Source organism: Coenobita brevimanus, chromosome 55 (assembly GCF_032717465.1).
Source record: "Coenobita brevimanus isolate Jiangsu-jjx chromosome 55, ASM3271746v2, whole genome shotgun sequence".
Lineage (NCBI taxonomy): Eukaryota > Metazoa > Arthropoda > Malacostraca > Decapoda > Coenobitidae > Coenobita > Coenobita brevimanus.
In genome coordinates, this window is record NC_137008.1 from 52,744,165 (window position 1) to 52,768,601 (window position 24,437).

Below are 24,437 nucleotides of genomic sequence, written 5' to 3' on the forward strand. Positions count from 1 at the left end.
TATGACACTCTTCTGCACCCCATCCAGGGTTACTGAACGACTGGTATTACAATTAGTAACACCTCACATTCCCCTAACCCTATCACAGCATGGTTTTAGGCTGCTGCACTCCACAAACACTCTTCTTACTGACCTTACACAAAGAGTTTTTTATGGCATCAATCCAGCTAGGCCAGCACACGGAACACTCCTAGTCACACTAGGCATTAGCAAAGCATTTTATGCCATCCCCTGCCACAACCTCACAAACAAAATATTCGACACAAACATACACAGTAACACAAAAAGATGGCTGGCAAACTATTTCGCAGGCAGATGTGCACAGGTAACATTTGCCAGTCAGTCATCAAACATCGGAAACTTCACAAACGGCATCCCTCAAGGATCGATTTTGTCCCCTGCACTCTTTAACCTATGCATGCCTGACATACCCACATGCCACACACCACAAATACACATAGCTTCCTATGAAGAGGACATAACACTTACATGTATACACCAAAATGCAAACACAGCCTCACACATCCTCCAACCTTACCACTACACACTACTGTACTGTACATCAGTGGTTCACCACAAATAGACTCACAGCCAAATCAGCAGTGACCCTTCTGACACAGTGGACAGCATAACACAGTCACATTCCACACCTCACCATAAACAACACTCCCCTACCACACATACACACACACAAAATCCTTGGTGTAACATCAATGTCATGTAAACAGTACATCAGAAACATTAAAAATAAATCAACACCAAGACTCAACACCCAAAGATCACTTGTCTGAACAACACTGGGACACAACAAAGAAACCACCACCACAGTATACAAACAATGTATAGTATTCTTCCCAATATCCGATGTCATACACTCAATCCTCGTAAATCGTGGCAATTTGGGTCTGGACCACTGTCGCGATTTACACATTCCGTGGTTTATAAATAATAACTCTTATGTGAAAAATGAATTTGGATCTGGACTTTGGCCAACCACCCCCCACAGCACCCTACTTACACCTATCTAGGCACCATCAAACACAAACATACAAATTTAGGAATATTCAGTGCATGTATTTAATAGAAATAAGCAATGTTAAGGGATGTCACCTTAATCCTATGACGATATTGCTTCAGTGAATGGAGTGGGGTGGTGTTGGGAAGAACTTAGAACCTCTCAGCACTTGTTCTTCCCAAACTCTTTCGCCAGCTTTGAAAATTCTCTCCCTTCTCAACACGACAAATGAGTTCCAAACATTGACTGTATGACAACGGCGGCTGCTTCTTTATGCCATACTGCTTAGAGCGCTTCATCGGGGGTTCGGGAGGGGCCATGGAAGATAGGAGGCGGGGGGGAAGGTGCACAAAAAATGGCAAGTAGCTCTCGTACTCCACGGCGATGGTCTGTAGTGTGCGGACTGGCGGGAAGAACAACAAGAACATGGTGGCATTAGTATGCACACTTGCCACCAGGGACGGGTGGTGATTGGTTGTTGGGTCGCGATTCTCAAATTGAATGCCGCAGTTTATGATTCTCCTCAGAAAAGGCCCACTTTGGTGCCTAGGTCCACGATTTTCGTGACTTAACTGCGATTTAAGGGTGCCAGCAGTCTGACAGCCACTTAGCTGTGATTTACAAATCTGTGATTTATAAACATGCAATTTACAAGGATTGAGTGTACAGTCAAAGGCATGTCCAGGAAGTGGGTTCGTCCGGATGCTGGGACCCTGCCTCCTGGACTGGTACTTATGGATCCTAATCCAGCCTAACTTTGAAAGGTACCTAAATAACTCCCTACCGGACATGCATTGCACCTATTTAAGACTCTGTTCACACAAATAAGGGACATAAAGCATGAAATAAATGAAAAGGAACCAGAGAATGAGGAATTAGAAGTGAGTATGGAAAATATTTAGCAGTGTACGGGGTACTTACAGCACGTCCGTGGCCATTACGAAGATTAACCCATCTCCTCTAATGCTCTGACATTGGTGAAAATGCTCTTGAAGTACGTACAGTAATCCTGTGTTGTGCTGCACTTAATTCTTTGCACTGTGAGTTATAATTGTTTAACACTGCACATTCTGTTCTTAACTGCGCAACGCCAGTATCAGCCACCAGTTTGCACACCGCACTTAATCCTTTGCACTCTAAATTCTAATTTCTTAACAGTGCACAACACTGTAAATTCCCATGTGGTCTAGTGGCGAAGTATTGCACTTTATTCACCATTTATTCACAAAAATGAGCATGTGCAGCATCCACTGTGATAAGCATCTAGTCAGGATGGTAGTTAGGCGGTAACTGGGGAGGGGAGGAAGGAAGGAGCCGAGGGTAAACACAGCTGTTTGGCGCCGTGCGCCAAGTTCGAATTATGGATGAAAAAAAAAAAAAAAAGGTTTTTTTTTTTTGGATTTTTTACATTTTTTGGCCATTTGGGGTTCCGAAGGCCCAGGCCCAAAATGTCCGGGTAGTGGGGTGTCCGGTTATTGGGCGTCCGGATAGCGGGCAGATTACTGTATACACGTACAGTACATTCAGTGATGAACTATGCAATCCCTGCTTGGGCTTCTAACCTCACTGAAACACACTAAAACACCCTACAGACCATACAGAACAAGGCCCCCAAAATAATCACAGACTGCACAGCTACCACACCTACAGACCATCTGCAACAAGAAACCAAAGTCCCCAAAGTCAAGGATCATCAAGACAATGCAGCCTCCACAAACCCACACCATCCACTACACTACATGGCAGCACATCCACACACACCAAGGAACATTAAAACAACACCCAGCACATGATACAGTATCATACACAAATACTGTCATCTCACCCCCCCTCGCCCGCCTCAAACCAACATCCAGAAGCAAATCCATACTCAGATAATTCACCGCTCCATTCAGTCAATCAAAGACAACACACAGCTGCATGCAGGGCCTCCTGATATCCACCCTTCTGAATCCTACATCCCTCGTGAGAACAGGGGTCCACCTGGCCAGGCTGAGATGTGGGCATCATCCAGCCTTCTTGGGTTATCAGAATATAGTGGATGACTCTGTCACTGATGCCTGTCCAGGATGCAACAGAGCACCCCATACTATTAAACACATTATGGGAGACTGCATTGCAAGCAATTGCCTGCACCAACAACACAACATACACTTCCTGAGAACTCTGTGGGAAAGCCCGGTCCCTTTTTTTTTCTTGTTTTTAATGTGTTCGACTCTGGGCATAGGCTTCACAGCCTGCTCCCGAGGCCCAGTAGTCCTCCTACCATACACCTCTACTGCACATTTCACCACTTCTGCGCTAACACCCACCGTCCATATTGAATACATGCTAAGGCTGTCTCATACAGGACTGGTGTATTGGTAATAGTGGGGCTATTTTTACAACATGTCGGCGGGTCATCTGTTAGATCGGCAAAGTCTGCTTTGTATGAAATTCAAATCCTTAAACTGTTCTCTGCCCCAGCGGGGATTTGAACCTGGGTCCAGTAGGACCGCTGGCCACCTCTCTACCGATTGAGCCACTGCCTCACCTTGCTGTGGCCTTCCTTAGGGACTCAGAGCTGTTCAGCCATACTGCCTAGAGAACAACAACTACTACTACTGCCATCTCAAAGTGTTCCTCAACATGCTTTGTTGCACATAAGATGTAATTTCTGTGTTATTCTTTCAGCTACCATGCATTTTTTTTTTTTTAAGTCAGAGAATTTATGAGAGAGAGAGTGAAGGTTATGTCTGATCCCTGAAATCTGAAATATCAGTCATAAAGAGAATAAAATCATCTGGATTTAGTTAGAATGAAATAGAAAGTATGACGAGAATAAAATCACACGGAAATGGCAACAATAAAAATAGAAAATGTCATAGGACTGAAGGGGTAGCTGTTGTTGTTGCAATCCCAGGGTCATCAGTATGTGAACTTAGCAAATTGCTGGCTGAAGCTGCCTTTCTTATGGTCCACCATCTTCCTGCAGAGGATAGGAAAGGTGTTGAAGAACATTTATATAGCCAAGCAGTAGAGCCACCTGGCTATGTCAGTGCCACCATGGGAAGATGGACCAATTGTGATTTTTGCATTCATCTGGTCCAGTATTTGGTCCTGAGTCTTAATGAGGATATGCAGTGTTCTTTTTATGAAGAAAAAGATTATAAGTTCATTGAAAAGGTGCAGTCAGATAATTAACCCCTTCAGTATTGCCAGTTCACCTTCCAGAGTCTGGGGTTTCTGCATATGGGATTTCATTAGAGAGGTTTTTAATGCACCATCCCTCACCTGCTGGCTTGCTCTTGTAAAGCTCATAGGTTTAAATTTGTAGACTCCCTCCATTATTATTAAAAATTTCTCATTGTCACTTGTGGGTGATGATGGGCTCTATAGGTTAAGTGGTCCTACAAAACATGAAACACATCATCAGCAAAGTTAAATCTTCACCAGCCAAATCTACCACTGATCACATTCTCCAACTTTTTCTGTTTGAGTCCAAGTCTGTCTTTATTCAGTAACCTCTACTGACTCCTAGTATCTCATTTACCCCCCCCCCCCACACACACACAGACACACTTCTCCTTAATTTACGTACCAGGTTGTATGAAAATATTCACCACCTATTGTGGCACATGTACCGTATTTCTGAAGCTGGCAATTTTTGATCACAAATACATTATACTGCATTGATATATGTTGTGGTGTGATCACTGTATTGCACACGACGGATCATTATATGGTGTACAAATAGTTTTATGAGTCATTTTTACTGTACCACCTTGGAAATTGAACATATGCATACCAAGTGACAAACAACTGTTATAACAACTTCTCTGCACTGGCTGTCATACATCAGGGGTGAATTAATTTCAAGGGTAGTATAGGCGAGATTTTATTTCACAGGTCAGTGTTACAATATTATTAGTGGAAAGTAAGGATGACGATGATGATGAGGAAACTACTGTACAGTAATTTATCTGACTTAAGTGTTAATTGTTTTTGTACCTCTTCCAGGGCTGAGCTTGAGGCATCGTATGCTAAGGGTCTACACAAGCTTTCTGGGAAGCTGGCCAAGGCATCCAAAGAGGGCCTGGGCACAGTGACACAAGCCTGGCAGGTGGTGGCTACTGACCTTGACCACCAGGGAGATATACACAGGTGATGACAGTATTTATTATTCCAAACTCTGCCACAACACATACACTTCCACACCTGCCCATACTCCTTAACTCCAATACCACTACTGATAATTATAGTCCATGCCAGATTAGAATCTGGAAGGCATATATAAGACTGCTTTCAGTATTAGTGAAGGAAGAGAAAACACTAAAGGAGAATACAGTAGTGAAGTGTTTTGGTGGTTGGTAGTTAGTGAAATATGATAGCCAACTTTCCCTTTCACCAGTCTTCCACCTTCCTGGAAAACACTTCCTTGTTTGACTGGTACATACAAAATCTTCCTTTAAGCATATGGTTGCTTTGATCTTTTGTATCACCAGTTAACTGAGAACACAGCCTCTCCAAGAGGATGTGTAAAATATCTATACCATATAAAATTTTAAAGCATACTGTATTGTCCTAATATCAGTCATCTATTCTGGCAGATCGGTGGCACAAGCACTTGCAGACGATATTGTACGACCTCTACGACAACTAATCGAGACACAACACAAAATCCGAAAAGGTGTTGAGAGCATGGTGGACAAGACAACCAAAAACCTGCATGACTGGCGAGCAGCAGAAAACAAGTCCAAGAAACAGTGCCATAACAACTGCCGTGAGAATGAGAAGATACAGGATGTGATGTTGGAGGCTCGGCTGGGTCGTGGCAAGACTCTCACAGATAAGGAAGCAGTTAAGGTATGTTTATGATACAGTCAGAGTGTATGTAACACAGTCAAAGTGTGTGTGAGGTCATTTTTTGTTGATCAGTTCTGTGCATGTTAAAACAGCCAAAGTCAGATTGTGTGTAAGACCATCAAGATGTGTCAGACAGTTCAGTTGTAAGTTTTGATATATTTCTTTCATTAAAATCTGAAAGTGTGGTACTGACACTGTATAATCAATCTTTCCCTAGTTGGAGAAACAACGACGCAAGGCAGAAGAAGCAGTACAGAAGAGTGACCTGGAGTACTACACATGTTGCATTCGTGCCGAGAGAGCCAGGTACTGTAACAGTGCTAAACATGTTTCTACCTTCCTCACCATGTTTAGGCATTTTCTGATTAGGTAAAGCAGCAGCATTTACATCACTCATATTGGACACAGCTTAGTACAGTTAACATGGGGCATTCTTTCTCATCTGACTCATTCTCCCCACCCTATCTACAGTCATAGTCATAAATAATCACCTATCCTCCAGCACGCCGTGCCTCAGGCTGGCTCCTTTATGTGTGACAAGTCACAGTGGATTTAGAGGGGCTGAGAGGGAGGAGGCAGAGAGAAGGGATGGTGGGTGGGGGGATGAACGATGATGCTGGGATGGAGTGAGGGTGAAGAAGGAGGGTAGCTAGGGGAGGGGAAATGAAATGTGAAATGGTGGCCTTATTATTTGTCTATTTTCATTCATTCAGGGCATAATATAAAGGAGTTAACATTTGGTAGATAATGCTGCATTACACCTTGTATAGCGGCGTCAGATAACAAGCTAGATAGGTGGTATATCAAGGACTGGTTCGTGAGAAATTACTGACGTGACAGATCAGACATTTGCACAGAGCCAGACATGCGTTTATTCGTGAATTTTGACTTCGGATGCGGAATGGAATCTGGATGGCTTTGACTTCCATAATGTTTACTTAAAAAACGTCCTCCACCCTTACATGTGTTTAATTTTTGGAACCAAGTGTCATGTGCAACCATTGACATGGCTGTGTCCACAGTAAATATGATCATCCTTTCGTATACACTCCCTCTATACAGTCACCATCGTGTCAACTATTTCATGGAATCTCTACATGAAAAGACTGTCTAAAATAACTGTGCATTAAAGGTAAATAATTTTGATGTCTGTGCACATGGGTGGATATAATAACAATATCACTCGTAATCTGTTGCTTCGACTCCATGCCAATATGGGGTTTGAATGGCCATCTAACAGCCCCAAAACCCTCTCATTGTCTCAGAATGTTATTTTCCTCCGACAAAAAAAAAAAAAAAAAAAAAAAAAAAAAAAGGCTAGTTACAAATTGGTGGACAAGGCAATAGTATTTTGTGCGGAAACTGGCACTGAACTAATGTTTGATCTGTCCTGTCATTATATTTCTCTCACGAGCCAGACCTTGTTATCACCACCTATCTAAAGCTTCTTATCTGGTGCCGCTATACAAGGTGTAATGCAGCATTGTCTGCCAAATATTAACTTCCTAATATCATGCCCTGAATGAAAGAAAATAGACAAATAACTTGATCCCCACTTTGCATTTCATTCTCCCTCCCCTACCTACCCTCCTTCCTCCCCCCTCACTCCACCCCAACAACATCGCTCGTCCCCCCACCCACCTTCCCTTGTCTCTCTGGCCCCTCCCTCTCAGCCCCTCTTACTCCACTATGACTTGCCGCGCATAAGGGAGCCAGCCTGAGGCAAGGGGTAACAAAGGATAGGTGATTATTTATGACCACGACTGTGTATCAGTATGTTGGAGGTAGTTTTGGGATATTGATGATGATGATGCAGAGAATGATGATGATGATTGCTGAATATAGGCATCACTACTTTCTAGGTTGGAGTGGGAATCAGCTGTTTATAAGGGGAGCAGCTGTTTCCAGACTTTAGAGGAAGAACGTCTGCAATCACTGAGGGATCTAGTCATTAAGTACCACAAAATCTCCACCGAGGCTGCTCCAAAGATGGTTACCGTGAGTCTGGTGTACTGTGCTGTACAGCACACTTAAGTTTATTTACCATACTACACTCTTTTTTATTCTGAATTGGCCTAAAACTGCCATCTTTCCACCTTGAATGCTGAGTTCTAACAAGATACTGTATTAATAATAGAATATGATGGTGTTGCTCTCGGGTGTCTGCCCTTTCCTCTCCTCTCTCCATTCTTTCCTTCCTCCTCTGTCTTTCTTTACTTCATTCATTCCTCGTCCTTCTGCCTACAGGTGACTTTACACTCTCTCTTTTGTCTTTCTTTCTTTCATTCTTTCCTCTTCCTTCTGCCTATGGGTGACTCTACACTAAGTGACAAGCCTAGTGGTTTCCTGTACACCAGGAAACCATTTACTACGCTAGGTGGTAACCATATAACCAAATTATGGCACCTGGTGGTTTAGTGGGTAATTACAGCACTCCAATCGGATTGAGCCGGTGAAGGTTTATATCCAAGGGATTGTTGGGGTTATTGCTCATGTAATGCCACTCAGGGATGAGTGAAGCTGGTCACTCTCATCTTAAATGTCAGGACCAAATTGCCTAGCCCTGGGCTTCTACGCTTCTCATGGGGCAACGTAGAATTGGATGATGGATGGATGGATGCTAATCACCAAGGTGTGCAACAGAAAATGTGTTGAGCTATGGTATTGTGTTTTTTGTCACTGAGGTACATGAACTAAGCTACAACAGGTAAAAAATTTGGGCCAAGTTAACTTAACTATAGCACATACAGGTCCTGTCACCTGATGGCAGTTGTGCATGTGTTGCAATCGTGAGCCTATAAATCCTTGACAAGTACACGTACATTACGGTATACTGTATAAGTTTTTCCTCACTTCATGATACTTTAGTGTACACAAGGTGTATGTCAGTTTTGTACTCTGCTGTACATCATTAGCATGACGCGTACTGTTATTTTGCGGTACCGTACTGTATTTGCACTCGTATAAAGTACTGAATGATATTGTTTTATGTATATGGTACTGCATTTTTATAAATAATTGCAGTTTTGTAACACATTTTGTTCTAGGCACACAGAGGTATTGTTTTCGGTATTTTAATGCTGGTGCACAATTTTTTGAAATATCATATTTATCTAGGCAGCAAAAGAGCTGGAGGAACCAGTGCAGGCATGTGACGTGGAGAAGGATATACAGACAGTCATCTCAGCCAAAGGCACTGGTGAAAACATTCCGGAACAAATGCTGCCAGACTTTTATGCAGAAGATATGAACAACATCATGAACAGAGACAGAAGAAGAGAGGTAAGAGAACTTGATTTGGGACAGAAAAGTACAGTAGTTGCAAAAACAGTCGTTAATGCATCTGTGTATTACAAACTGCATGTTTCTACTTTTTGAAACATGTATAAACAAAAATAGCCATCTGCTGTGGATTCTGGTCCTTGAACTCATCTGGAGCATTACACAGATTTCATGGCTAAAACAGCCAGAGATCATTAATTCATTAGAATAATGACAAAATTATGATGATGCTACAACAGCAAACTGTTGTATGGCTTTGTTTTATCTGTACACAGGTTTCACTGCAGGTTTAGGAGGTCTTGCAAATATGTTTTCAGATTATGTCCTTTCCATCAATTTTACATCATCATAGTGTGATTTGTTTCTTCTAGGCACTGGAGAAATTCATCCAAATGCTGCGGACAGATCTGGAGCGTGAGAGGCGAGGGAAGCAAGGTGTGGAGAACCTGGCCAAAGCACTGCAGGAAACTCCAACCTTTGGTGGGGAGGAGTCTCAACAAGATGTTAATGACAAGTTGCAACATGTGAGTCTTGGCCATCATCCTCTCTTACCATTGTTCCTTATACCTTAACTCCTTGTTTTACTGGAAAACTTTTCCCATGTGCAATAGTTGGTACTGATCTTTTTCTCCCTCAGCATACCATAAACCTCTTTTCAGTGAAGCAGTTTAAACCTCTTCAGCACCAAGAAGTTTTTTTGAAGTTTAATAAAATCATGCCATATATATTACTGTACAATCATTTTTATCTTAAATAACCATCTGGGAAATAACACTAAGTGTTCACCTAAAAAATTCCGATACTTTTCACTCCCAACAGGATGCCTACAACAGACTACAACATGTGAGTTCTCTGTGTTAGGTGATGCTTGGCACTAATGTCTTTTAGAGGTAGAGAGGTTGCTGTGTGCATGATAAAATTTTTCATAATTTTGTTATACAACAATAGTCACTCCTTTATATCACTGTACTGTACTAGAGTCATGAGTCTATGTATTTTCTTTTTTTGTAATCTTAAGTTTGGTTTTGTTCAGCCATTACTGTATTTATTTCATTGTAAAACCACATAACAGAATGATTACTGAGTCGCTTATTATAAATTTACAATACTGCTATCCATACTGTGTCATGCAACACATTCAGGATGTTATCTGCTACCCATACAGCCTAGCACAGAGAATTGTAAACTGGCCTTGCTGTAACATCTTTGGGAGATCATGAGACAATCAGACCTCAGAAAATTTAATGTGTTGGGTGCAGTGTTTGATGGATATAATACTTTAAAACTCTTAAATTATCTTTCAGTAAAAAAGCATACTCTTAACTTTATATGGATAAATATTTGCCATTTTTAAAATAATAGTTAAAAAATCATTTTAAATTGACAGATCCAAAGATATAACCGTAAGAATTTAGTCTAAAATAACAGAAGTCTTCATTTTGGCAGCAGACATAACCAGACTTCGAAAGTACACCTATAGTATAATAATGAAGAAATTGCGAGTCCTTGAGAGTTAACATGAACTGCTTTACAGATGAAGGCGATGCTGGCATACCTTGAGGCGGCACGGTACAAGGTGCAGAGTTCACTTGATGAGCTTAGCAATCGACCCAAGATGACACACCCTCTAGCAAAACACATTGAGGTGCACAGGGACAAACAGGGATTAACCTGTTCTGTACTAAAGGTAAACCTACACCTCTGTAATTATATGAATGAAATCTTTAGCAGTTGTGAGACTCATTGAGCTTTTTTCATTTAAAGATTGTTTCTAGCTTTTACATTTACCTGCCTGGCTGTCTGAATGCCTTATGTGTTGTTTTACATTGCTGTCCACAAGTTTGAGACTGAGTAAGCTGTTTAGGTCAGTTTTGATTTCATCATCAAGAGTTTTGGGATAGGTGGATGCAGAGGAAGAGTCTTGGATCTGGGGAGATATAAATTGTAGAAGATATTATCTTCCATGTATAATTTGTACATTGTTGCTTGTCTTAAGTGATGGATGGAGGGTTGCCTTATTTTTATGCCAGAACAAGGAGGAAGTTTGTGGACCACATCTCCCATCCATCAGTCACCTTTTATAACAAAAAAACATGTAGTAGATTGTATTCTTCCTTTACTGTCCTTAGGGATAAAGTGCCAGAGCACTGTGGTTTCATTGTATTGAGGTATAGTTTAGGAGTCCAATGTACTCTTTAGTGTGTCACCCTAAATGATTAGAAGGTGATTCTGTTGAGAACTTTTTAATGCGCTATGAGTTTGCTTTGTTGTAACACCTGCACTGGTTGCAGTGCAGAAGTGATTCACTGAAATTTAAAAAGCTGACTCACTTCAATCTCTCTGAATCTGTCCCTGTGTATGTGACCATGGTACCTTTAAGATGGCATAATGATGAATTCATTTAGTTTCATTTTTAACGGCTCCAACACCTTGCATGCATCGGCCTTGATCACCTAATGACAGCTCTCCATGCTGCTTGATCTCTGGGAGCTTCCCTATTCAGTCCTTTATCCCTGAGGTCACACTCAGTGACTTCATCCCAGGTCTTTTTCAGTCTACCTCTCACAACCCTACCCCTAACATTAACACTTCTCACTTTCTGCACCCAATTATCATCCTCTCCACATGCCCAAACTATTTCAGTCAACCTCTCCTAACCACAACACCAGTACACTCCAATCTACCTCTCAACTCTTCCATCATTAAACTAGCTATCACAGGCCTCGCTCTGCACACCCAATTAATCATTGCCATTTTTGTACGTTTGAGCCTGCACATATCCTCTTCCGTTACTGCCCAGGTCTCACTACCATATAGCATTACACTCCTAACACACGCCTCATACAAAGATCCCTTTGCATGGAGGGAGAGCCCTCTCAGTGTCAGGAGAGGCAACAGCTCCCTGAACTTCTTCCAACCACTCCTCACTTTAGCCACAGAGCTAGCTCCATCCCCACCTCCAGCACATAACATGTCTCCCAAATAACAAAACTCTTCCACACACTCAAGAGACCAGCAAGATCAGTCCTTTCATGCCCGACAGACTCCACGTGTTCTTCCTGACAAACCGCACATAAAATCAGCATTATCTCGCAGTCTGCCTCTAACACCACTACAATTCTTATGCACCCACTTATCACAAACACTGCACAAGATGGAATTACTTCCCATGCCCTTGTGGCAAATCGCACATGGCCACTCTCCCTTCTTCTTAACAGTACCACCACCAGCCCTGGATACCATCACTTTTATTTTATCTGCCTCTACTCTTAATTCCTTGTGTGCCATACCATCTCTCCACTTCCTAAGTCTTCCTCCACCTCCCTTTCATTCTCTACAATCAACACCAACATCTCCCATGGAAGTCCATTTCTGAAGCCACATGAGAGGGCATGAAGTACCATGATAAACAATAAGGGGCTCAAGTCTGACCCCTGATGCACACCAACATTCATGGAAAACTCATCATGCAAATCTCCATTCACCCTCACCTGGGTGCGAGCACCTACATACGTAGCCACAACCATCCTAACCAGCCACTTGTTAATCCCAAGCTTTCTCATTACTCACATCACACCTCTCTAGGGACTCTCTGTCAAAGGCCTTCTCCAAGTCAACAAAAATAAAGTGCAGCTCCCTTTTCTTTCCAATATATTTTTCCTAAAGCTGTCAAACAATGATTATGGCATCAGTGGTCCCTTTGCCTGGAATAAACCCAAACTGCATCTTATCAATAGTCACTCTTTTTCTAGTCATACCTTCTAGAACTCTCAGATACCTTCATTATCTGCTCCAAAAGCTTTATGCCTTTCTAATTTCCTCCTTCCAGGGCATCACCCTTCATGCTGTACACATTTACAGTTACACTCTTCAGCCAATCATCTGGGACAACACACTCATATATAATCGTATTTATCAAGTCAGTGACTAACTCCACTCCTGTATATATGAACATGAATATGACAGAGATGAAAAAAAACGTAAACTGTTGGACTTCTGTCAGGTACCAGTGTGGGTGCGGAGTAACAGTGTTGATGTGTCCCCGGTTAGCGGCTCCCCTGCTGGGTCACCTAACTGGAATGACAGAGGCACTGCAGATGGAAACTCAGTCCAGCCTGACTCAGACTTTGGTAAATGTAATCTGCTTTTCACTTGCTTTACTTGTGTTGCACTGTAGTAAATCTCTCTCATTGAATTTACAGTAATACTAATACTGTGAATGGTAATGCTGTAATGTGCTAATATACTGTACTGTACACCTTGGTCCCAATTAACGTGCCTACATGGTGGATGTGCAAGCACGTGCTATTAGATATTGCATTAATTGATACACATAACTTATGGGGGAAAATTCATTTGGTGGATGAGTGACACCAACTTTAGGGGTTAAACTTTTAAACACTGATAATTACCCTAGTACTGTATAACAGTATACATACATACACGCACACATGTACACATACCCTCGATAAGCTGGTCCAAACTGGTTTGCTGCCTCTCTCTCTCATAAATAATACGAAGTAGTATGCACCCAAATCGCACTGAAATCATATGAGAGTGGCTGAAAGTGTTATTTTATATTATATTGTGAATTATTGTGATAATATACAAGCAATTTAGTGATGTTTCTGTGATAATCAGAGAAGTCATATGGTAAGCGTATTAGTTAGGAAACATTTTTGCGGGTGCAACTCTGCAGCTATGCTATGAAATGACTCGTGACATTATAAGTTTTATAAAAATAAATGGTAATAAAAGTTGTTCACGGTTTTATAAAGTCTGTAATGATTTTCCTCACATCGCTACTGTTTCGCTTAAGTCTTTCATAGACACTGTGGAATATCGTAATAAAACCATACGAGACTGGCTAAAAGTGTGTTTTTTTTTAAATTATTATTGTGATTATTGTCATGAGGTAATGTGGCATTAACCTTATTTTGTATGGAAAAATTCTTGTGGGCAAGGAAATTTCCGCCTCACTGGGCTGTTTTCCAGGTCAGATGACCAAAACACATCTTGTATTCTCTCAAATCGTTCTCCAGGCTTGGAGTGCCCGACAAGACATGCAGTTTGTTGCAAACAATAGTAGAAAGTTGAAGTTTGTTTGACAAAAATATTAGCTCTTAAGATTAAGGATAAGTGGGTTAAAACACTAGTTGAAAACACACCATTTTTTTCCTGTTTCTCTATACTGAGCACATTCAGTAGGTTGTCGTCATGGTCACCGCAGCCAAAGGGTTAAGGCATCTACAGCAGCTAAGATTTGGCTGATCTGCATCATGGAAAGCTCTCCTGGTGTTGCTGGCATCAGTGTAACCTCCTCTTGCCTCACTTCCTGAAATGCATCCTTGATAGATGCGCAGTAGTTACATCTTATGTTGATCACTCGCTAATTGGGACTTAGGTGTACTTGTAATCACTTAATCTCTTCAGTACTCTATACAGTAGTGGCTTGTATTGTGGTATTACGTAAGAGTTGCAGGTAGTGGTTATAATACTTCTGCAAGTTCTGCCCCACACACATACCACAGCAGGGGGTACATTTAGTAAGATAGTATCTTTATAAACTGCACCATGTATTTGTTTTATACCATGTTGTGAACTGTGGTTACTTTGATGTGAATTACAGAGACAAGTGAATTACATAATCTGTGTCTTGCCTGCTTATAAGAAATTGAACATACTATTTTACATACTAAAAACTTCAACAGGCACTGATTAATCTTTTCCTCTCTCTGACCCTGTGCTTTTGTACGCTAACATTGTCATCATAACTCATTATCCTACAAATAAATTTATCCTACTTTCCTCAAAACCTATAACATCTCATCCCTGTACACCCATTCCTTGTATGTCACCCTAATAACTTTTGCACAAAAGACGGCAAAAGTCAGACACTTGAATCAAGACGCAGTACCCTCACACGGTCCCTTGATGGAGGTCCTCCCCAGGCATCCACTCCAGTCAAATCAACCAGCCCTGTTGAGAACAAGCTAATTACACCTCAGTCCTGTAACACAGTATCCAAAACTCCTCGCGTGTTCATGTCTGCACCCCGTTACCCCTCCCTTGTGATTGTTGCAGATGAATTCAGCTCTCAAGGCTCAGACCGAGAGTACCAGACCGCCATGACACAAGACACTACAGATTCTGGCAATAAGGATGGTGTCTATTATGCACAGCCCCTCCAATCAGCCTCAACAATAGGCAGATGCAAGGCTCTGTATGATTATGAGGCAAACATGTATGATGAACTCACCATAAGAACAGGTTAGTAATAAATGCCGTTAAAGAAAAAACAATTTACTGTCCATAAATGACTAAGAAAAACTTGTAGCCTGATATTAGCACATACAAAGTTTTTCTTGTGAAATGTTTTCCTCACAGGTGACATAATCAACATCCATGAAAAGCAGCCAGATGGATGGTGGGTTGGAGAGCTAGACAACACTGTGGGTATCTTCCCTGCCACATATGTTGAGGAGATTGACTGATGTCTGTTCTGGCCAGAAAGCCTTCAAACAAGCTTGCAGTGCTGCCACACACATCTGCCAGCCCTTGAAAGTTATGTACGACATTCACTGCGTCTTAATAGACCTTGACTGGTTCATGATTATTACTGAATACAGTACAACACAGTGCACAGTTCATTTATAGCAGCTTTTTAATTCCATTGCTGATCTGTTGTAACGTGTCTGAAATTGTTTAGAACATTTTGAATGAGCTTTGTGTTACTCTAGATTTCAGCTCCACTTTTAATGCTGCTTCAGATGTTACAGTTCCTATTTTAATTTCAATGAAACTCAGAACGGCTGTGAACTGATGGCAGCTGTACAGGTACTGGTTACCGACCATCTTTAAAATACTGTACTAAGGAATCACCACAGTAATTTGTGACATACACATGCTTAACATGGGGGCTAATGAATTTGTTATACAGTCTAAGTAAATATATCAATCATGGACACATACTGACTTCCTACATGATACTTGTATACTCAGAATTATTAACACTCATTAGTAATATGAGCAGTTGTTAATAGGCTTTCTACCAGTAGCCTATTCTTATGTTAGGCCGGGAGATAAGAAAAAAGTCGTTACAGATGACATGCATTTACTATAAAAAAAAAAAAATGTGCACAGTAATGAGCACCATATTTCCAGTTGTAAAGTTGAGGTACAATTGTCAGTCATTGCAGTCAGCTCTATCACATTACAAATTACCAGAACACAACCTTAAATGTTGTAGACTATAGTAACTTAGTCCTGGATCCCTACACATCATAGGGGTTATATGGGACTGGCTGTTACTCTTACTGTTATCTAATAGTGAATGGATTATTACCATATCATGAACCATCAGTGTGGAGATAAGAGACACTGGTTGAGTGAGTTACCATAACAACAGTGATACTAAACTGTGCATTGGTGGTGGTGGTGGTGGTGGTGGTGAAGTGTACTACCATTGTAACCATAATATATGCCAAGTGTACTACCATTGTAACAGTAATATATGCCAACTAAACTGTGCATAGTGCTGTGTACTGTGTGGCAGGTCTTGCCATGGGGCCAGGTAGAAACTTTATAATGGCCTGTCTGTTAATTATATTGTGGGCCCTGTACATGCTTTTATATTGCTCATTGTTACTTCTCATGTATGTACATGTACAGGTATGTACTTCATACTCAGTACAGTAGTCATTCAAACACATAAATTTACAAGTTTACTCTCAAAACTTGTACTGTATATACTTCACTGTCTCATTGTCGGGGTTCCACAGTGTTGCCTCGCGTGGACTCGGTACCACATGTGAATATTTTATAAACGATTTTGGTGTGTTGTTTGTTTTTATACATATTACAGATACTGTGTGTGCCATTGTGATAGAGTGGATTTTGTAACTCGTCATGTGTTTTGTTCGAGTTGTACAGAACAGCATATGGTGATAAAAAATCTTTAGCTTAAAATCTGTTTACAAATCACAAAAGTTACACCAATCCTGTATTATATTTGTTGTACTGTTTAGTAATTAAGTAACCATTCATTATTCTTCCAAAATTGGTTCCCAGACACTGAACTTTGCAGCAACATGTACAGATCCAAATGCACGTCATAGTGCAGTAATACAGTAAACCCTCTCTAATTTGAACCCAAATAAATTGGATATCAGTTAATTCGGATCTTTTTGACTGCCAGACAAATAATTTTAATTTGGATAGAAATACGAATTAAGCAAGGCAAGCCTGAACAAGGGTTCCAGTCAGGGAATTCCCGCCAAACATCCTCGCCATGCTGCTCAGTTTAGCCCGAGTCTCTCTCCGTAACAGACGTGCTGTGAGTGGTCTCCATCCTAAAACATGACATATATTTACATGTAAAATTGAGGGTTAGGTTCTAGGAGCCCCATATTTTTTGTTAATACATTTAAATAATGGTTATTATGAATATGTCTGCCATACAACACCCAAGACAGTGTGTTTACATACGATGTTGCCGATTGGACACATCAGTGCATTCTAACCTAACCTAACCAACTAATACTCATAAAAATTTTAACCATCAAGGATTGCCACGAAGCCTCTTGCAAGTCCCCATTACCAATCAGGAAAAAACTTCTGACCTAACCAACACGTCAATGGCCCCCCAGCATCACGCATATTTCACCAGGAACCACTTTCAGCATACTCATTATTTAAAAAAAAAAAAAAAAAAAAAAAAAAATGCAGTTTGAAACTATTTTGGAAAAAAAAAAAAAAAACTATACTGAAGTCATCAGCATGGAGTAATTGCATACTTCTCACTTCTCAGAATACACATGAACGCAGTACAGTAATTGTGAATAATACGCAAGTCAACCATGCTGTATAAAATGTATGACTATAATTCACAAGAACTGAACTCTCATAATTACCTTACCCAACTATTTACATCAACACATTGTGTCTTCACATACCATAACAGAAGAATTTTCTCAGCCAAAGACAATCAGTTGATAACAAAGATCAGGCACAAAGTCTTTTTTTTTCTTCTTCTTCTTCACACTCGTTGTACTAAAGGTGAAAACATGAATTATACTGCTCCTTCATCATTAACTTTTAGTTTTTTCCAGCAAAGAAACTATCCTGATCATAAACATATCCGACTCATTTTATCTGTCTGATCGTTTGCATTTAAACTCCTAAATCACACGTCATTTCATCCAATTTTACATTTTCCTTTGAAATAAACACTTTTCATGTGTTAATAGCACGTTCAGGGTGCTTAGGCGTAACTAAAGTTGGTTTGGAACCACATGCTCAGAGTTCTGGGAGGAAATGAGGAGCAAGGAAAATAAGCAAATACTGTAAACACTTCTCATCACAGCGACCATTCACACAATACAGGCAGGCAGTGGCAGGTGGTATGGGACAAGGGTACAGTACTGTACTGTACTGTTCAATGTTTTTGTGAAAAAGCCATGTTGTAGTGAGCATGGGTGTGCCTTGGGGATAGGAGCAGGCATGTGCTCTGATAATTCGAATATTCGGATATTTCGACATGGGAGTCCCCCAATTAATCCCAATTAGAGAGGGTTTACTGTACTTTGGTAAACCAATTCTACATACTGTATTAATTATAATAAATTCATGCAGAAGGCCTTCCTTGATGTAATGGTATTGATACCTTTCATAGCACGAGGAATGAAATGTGGTTTTCCGCTGCACGTGATTTTGTCTCACTGTTACCGTAGTCAGAATGAGAATGTACAGTTGTGGATACAAATATTCATATACTTCATTCTGATTGAGAAAGTAAACTGCGATTTTCACATCTTGTACTGTAATACAGTCTTGGAAGCCATCAAACTTTTCAAGATACTGTGTAAGAGTTTCAAAATGATTGAACTAAAAAGTGGAACAATATTCTTGTCCTCAGCAGTACTTGAGTCATGTGACAATTTTGGCAGGCAGCTGTTCCTCAGGCACTGAGGCAGTAATTTGGGTACTGGCTACAGTATTCAGATTCAGGTTTTTCTGAATGAAATGAAAGCATGGCCGGAGTTAGCTAATTGTTGTTAGAATAAGGAGTGGTTACTGTACTAATACAGTTTCTTCAGATACTGTCTGATTTTCAGTACTACTGATGTAGCTATAGTTTTCAACTGCAAGCAGTGCTATGCCTTAATTCAGAGCTGCAGATCCCATATTCCTTATAACTAGTTTCATAAGCAACAATATAGTAAGCATTACAGCAATCCAGAAGGTATACAGAACTACTTCATTTACAAAAACATCTCCACACATGTCAATTGGAGCACGTAATTTTATCATACTTTACTAAATTATGTCTTGTGTAAACTGATAACAAGGGAGCAGTTTCTATGTAGCCATTACCCACTAATTAATCAGTAGGCATCAGGAGCTGTGGAACTGGGATTTCCTTATTTTTTTTTAAATTAATTTCCATCATATAATCTCAAGGGTATTGAGAAATTTTTAACAAATAATTTAAGTGCATGCCAGTGAATGTCAACCTAACTGATACTGGTGTGGTAGCAAACACAGTGTGACACGTGACTGGCATGTATAATGTGTACCATATAACCCTGAGAAGTAACATTGTGCATTACAAGACAGAGAATTTTATGCAATACCAAAGATCATGAATATACAGCATGCAACTTGCCTTGTGCTGGTAGCAGAATTATATTAAACCTTTTTCAGTCACAAGCTAAAATACTGGTGAATTCAAATTAAATCTTTGTTCCTTAGCAGCACACTGTGAGCTCTAGGACTACTGTACAGTTTACCTACACACTTTTTCATTTTGGAGAATGGTATACAACTTTATGGAACAGCCTGCCAGTGTATATAATAGAAATATTAGGCAGTCTGTAATGAACTGTTTCATGTATGTGGATCAAGAATAGGTTTTGTATTATTTTTACAGGACAGTATATTGTTACATAGACTATAATAAATGTTAAAGTTGCCCACATAATGGTAATGTTTCAGTGACTTAAGAGCTTACTGGAAACTTTGTTGGCATGAAGTGCAGGATATGGATGTTGTAAGTAATAAAACCATGCTACACTTCTGTTCTAATATATCAAAGCACCGATACATTGCAATAAAATCTCATCTTCAGTTCTTAGTTTGAGTTGTTCCTGTAATTGTCTTGAAATATTTCATGAATCAAACCAGTTTTTCTGGAGTTTTATACTGATTCTAATAACCAAATATGAAGTTTTACTATGGCCTGTAAATGTGTGACTATACAAGTTCTGTACAAAATATATTTACAAGGTAACAGTACATGCAGCAAGGATGTAAACATTTTTGTTTTTCAAGAAGTATGTAAGCTTTAATAAATCCAGTCACTGGCAATAAGGTTTTCATTCTTTCCTTAACTTTTACTGTCGGGAGACTTAAGAGATTGTCACTGTACATTAGTATCAGGAAGGAAGACTGAGTTGGAGGAATTCTGCACATGGGTGGCTGACATGACCACTGATTTAACAATGTGCTATTTATACTGTAACTGATAAAACAGGATGGAGAACACAATCCCTCACGACACCAGATTACAGAAAAGTACGCATGATGCTATTGTGTTAAATCACTGAGAAAGGCACTTGATATACAGTACAAGACAGTCTATCAGTACAAAATATGAATCTGATGGCACACAATTTTATTTTGTTAAAGGACATAACATATTCACTTCTTATTCTGTATCAACTTCAATATTGACCACATATCCAGTAGTAGTAGTAGTAGTAGTAGTAGTAGTAGTAGTAGTAGTGTGTGTGTGTGTGTGTGTGTGTGTGTGTGTGTGTGTGTGTGTGTGTGTGTGTGTGTGTGTGTGTGTGTGTGTGTGTGTGTGTGTGTGTGTGTGTGTGTGTGTGTGTGTGTGTGTGTGTGTGTGTGTGTGTGTGTGTGTGTGTGTGTGTGTGTGTGTGTGTGTGTGGGTGTGTGTGTGTGTGTGTGTGTGTGTGTGTGTGTGTGTGTGTGTGTGTGTGTGTGTGTGTGTGTGTGTGTGTGTGTGTGTGTGTGTGTGTGTGTGTGTGTGTGTGTGTGTGTGTGTGTGTGTGTAGGCACACACATGCACACGCAAGGCATATATATGTGTGTGTGTGTGTGTGTGTGTGTGTGTGCGTGTGCGCGTGTGCGCGCTTATAACAACTGGTCTTGATGGATGGATAACTCTACAAAACACAATATCATCTTAATTTTCTAATCACTGATGCGGAGTGTGTAATGAAAGTGTTACCTCCAGTATGAAGAATATGTACCAGGTCCAGTGGCAACACGAACCCCCTCTTCATTTTGAAGCATAATCCGTTTTGGCATTCGGGTTGCCTCAGATCTATCTTGCTTCCAGGAAGCCCCACTTAAGCCCAACCTACGAAAAACTACCGGAGCCACCACTGGTTTGTACTATATCTATTGCCAGACACCTCAGTCCTGCAAGGGGTAGCCACAAACAAATCGCTTCCATGTTGCCCTGTCCCCCTTTCACTGCCCTCCTCCCCAGCTCACACACCCCACTCTCATATACCTCTCCATGCCATCCCTCCATCTCATCCTCAGCCTCCCCTTCTGTGTCCCTCCCTCCACCACACTCACACACACTCTCCTTGTTACTTTCTCACTCTCCATCCTCTCCACATGGCCAAACCACCTTAATGTGTTTCTCCTAACGCCTTTTATCACGTCCACATCCACACCACAACGCTCCTACACTTCCTCATTTGTCAATCTCTCTCTCCATGTAACTCCACACGCTCCTTTCAAATAACTCATTTTCACTGCTCTCACTTTTGGCTTGTCCTTCCAACAAGGTCCAAGCTTCACTTTCATACGTTAGAGTTGGTATCACTATATTATCATGCAGCAACTTTTTTACTTCCATGCTCATGTCTCTATTTCTTATCACTGCTTTCAAAGAGCCAATCTTTCTTCCTTGCACTTCAACCTCCAAACTTTCATCCATACTCATCAAACTACCCAAGTACTTAAATGCACTCACATTTTCAATTTCCTGATCATCTAACCTCATTGTACATTCAGTGACTTCACTTCTTTCAAAGGCCGTACTTTACTCTTCCCCTACATTCACCTTTATAGTCCATTTGCAGTTCCCCTTCATCATCGCTTAACAATACAGTACCATCTGCAAGCAACAGTACAGGAAGTTTCCAGAGGGTGCCCTCTTTCATCAAGGCTGCTCCAACATCCACTGCCCTACCTTGTTTTTCTTTTAGAACCCCATCCATGTACAGACCGAACAGCCACGGAGACATGATACACCCATTTCAATCCACCATTTAGACAAAAATTCACCCAGTTTACTATCCACACACACTGGAGCCTTAGCACCCATGTAAATACTCTTCATGGCATTCAATTACTTCCAATTTACTCCATATATTCTTAATATTTTCCACATTCCTTGTCTATCCCCTCTGTTATATGTTTTTTCCAAGTCCATGAAGGTGGCATACAACTTCTTTCCCTTCTCTAGAAACGTTTCCAGGAAATACCTAAGGATGAAGATCTGATCTACACAACCTCTTCCCTTGCTAAAACTTCCGTGTTCTTTTCCCACTAACTCCTCTGTTGTTTCCCTAACTCTGTCAATAAGTATTCTACCATATATTTTTCCTATTATACTCAGAAGACAAGTGCCCCTATGATTACCACAAGCTTCTTTTTTCCCTTTTACTTTGTACAGGGGAATAATTATATTATATGATAAACAATTATAAGATACAATACTGTAAATACTGGGTGGTTTAAAATTTCTTCAATGCTGTAAAATACTGCATAATCTGTATAAACCCCAAAGTGCAATTTTTTTGCCTTTCTAGAAAATAAACAAAATTCTGAACCCTTATCAGAACAATTAGGATATTCCAACAATGAATCTCTAAGAAAGACCACAACATTAAATACTGTATGGTAAATGCCACTCCCCCTTTCTTTTTTCAATTATCTTCAAATGATTTTATTCACTTTACCATGAGATCTGCGAACACTTGCAGTCTGGTGTTCTATAATTTTCATTTTCTCGCTATCTCTAAAAATTTTTATTCACCTTAGGAGATACTCTGGAACTGACTGGATTAGATATAGCCTTCATCAACATCTTTGCTTCTTGAGGTCCTTCCTTAGTTGAATAAAATCATCTGGTGGAAGCATGAAGAAAGAGTGTACTAGAGCTGAAAGGGTTAAGGATCACTCAAACATGTTCAATGAATAACAGGAACTGCTCTGTAAATATATCTATATACACTTATGCAATGTATTCTTACCGAAATGTAATTTTTATAGGGAATGCCAGAAAATAATAACTATAAATTATATTATCATCTAACCCTCTGTTGCCCCATGAGTGCAGGAACCCAGGGCTATGCAAATTGGTCCTGACATTCAAGATGAGAGTGACCAGCCTCACTCATCCCTGAGTGGCATTGCATGAGCAATAAACCCCAACCATTCCTTGGATACAAACCTACACAAGCTCATAATTTGGCTATGTGGTTACTACCCAGCGTAGTAGACAGTTTCCTGATGTACAGGAAACCATCTAGCTTGTCGCTCAGTGTAGAATAATCCACAGACAGAAGGAAGAGGAAGGAATGGAGGAAAGAAAGACAGAAGAGGAAAGAAAGAAAGAAAAAAAAGAAAGAGAGGAAAGGGCAGTCACCTGAGAGCAGCACTAGATCAAGTGAGTGAATGGTGAACGTCTGCACCTACCACTAGCCATAAATTATAAATTACAGTATTAAAAACATTTCATCAATGACATCATCATCATCATCCGGACATCCTTTCCCATCCCAGGGCCGGGTGAGGAGTAGCAACATCCAGACAGCCCAAATCTGCCCAAACCCATGGGCCACACTTCCATTCACTCACCATTCAAGTCCCTGGAATCCTAGCTCTATCTGATACGCCAATGACATACATTGCTTAATCCCTTAGGCCCACACAACATAATGCAAATAATGGAGTACTGCACAGCACATAGAGCACCCCACTAGGATGAAGACACATCAACTGTGTAGGGAATCATTGGGACAGCCCTACAAAGGCAGTTGCTTACCTGCAGTCGATGGGACTGCTTGGTCAGATGGACAGGGGTTGAGCAACATTAACAACAACTGCAACCATAATGAAGTAGTTTCAAACACATTCAGCCTAAATGATAGTTCCTAAATATACTGGTACTGTATATAGTATACTGTACTGTACAGTATAAGTCAGGTGGTAGCCAGAATATACAGTAATTAAAGTTCTTACATTTTAG

General features: G+C 40.5%; 1 protein-coding gene across 6 annotated transcripts in view; it reads left to right on the top strand.

Moving 5' to 3' along the window:
* Nost (Nostrin) overlaps nt 1-20,528 on the top strand; it is a 128,358-nt gene extending 107,830 nt beyond the window's left edge. For 3 of the 6 annotated variants that reach the window (XM_080273535.1, XM_080273537.1, XM_080273536.1), the window contains exons 4-14: nt 5,015-5,158; nt 5,605-5,860; nt 6,078-6,166; nt 7,723-7,858; nt 8,978-9,142; nt 9,514-9,666; nt 9,962-9,985; nt 10,677-10,829; nt 13,146-13,272; nt 15,023-15,412; nt 15,530-20,528. In XM_080273535.1, coding sequence (XP_080129661.1) covers nt 5,015-5,158; nt 5,605-5,860; nt 6,078-6,166; nt 7,723-7,858; nt 8,978-9,142; nt 9,514-9,666; nt 9,962-9,985; nt 10,677-10,829; nt 13,146-13,272; nt 15,023-15,412; nt 15,530-15,636 — 1,744 coding nt within the window. In that variant the 3' untranslated portion in view covers nt 15,637-20,528. The remainder of the gene's footprint in view (nt 1-5,014; nt 5,159-5,604; nt 5,861-6,077; nt 6,167-7,722; nt 7,859-8,977; nt 9,143-9,513; nt 9,667-9,961; nt 9,986-10,676; nt 10,830-13,145; nt 13,273-15,022; nt 15,413-15,529) is intronic. The other 3 variants (XM_080273539.1, XM_080273538.1, XM_080273540.1) reach the window with 3 other exon arrangements.
* The last annotated feature ends 3,909 nt before the right edge of the window (nt 20,529-24,437 follow it).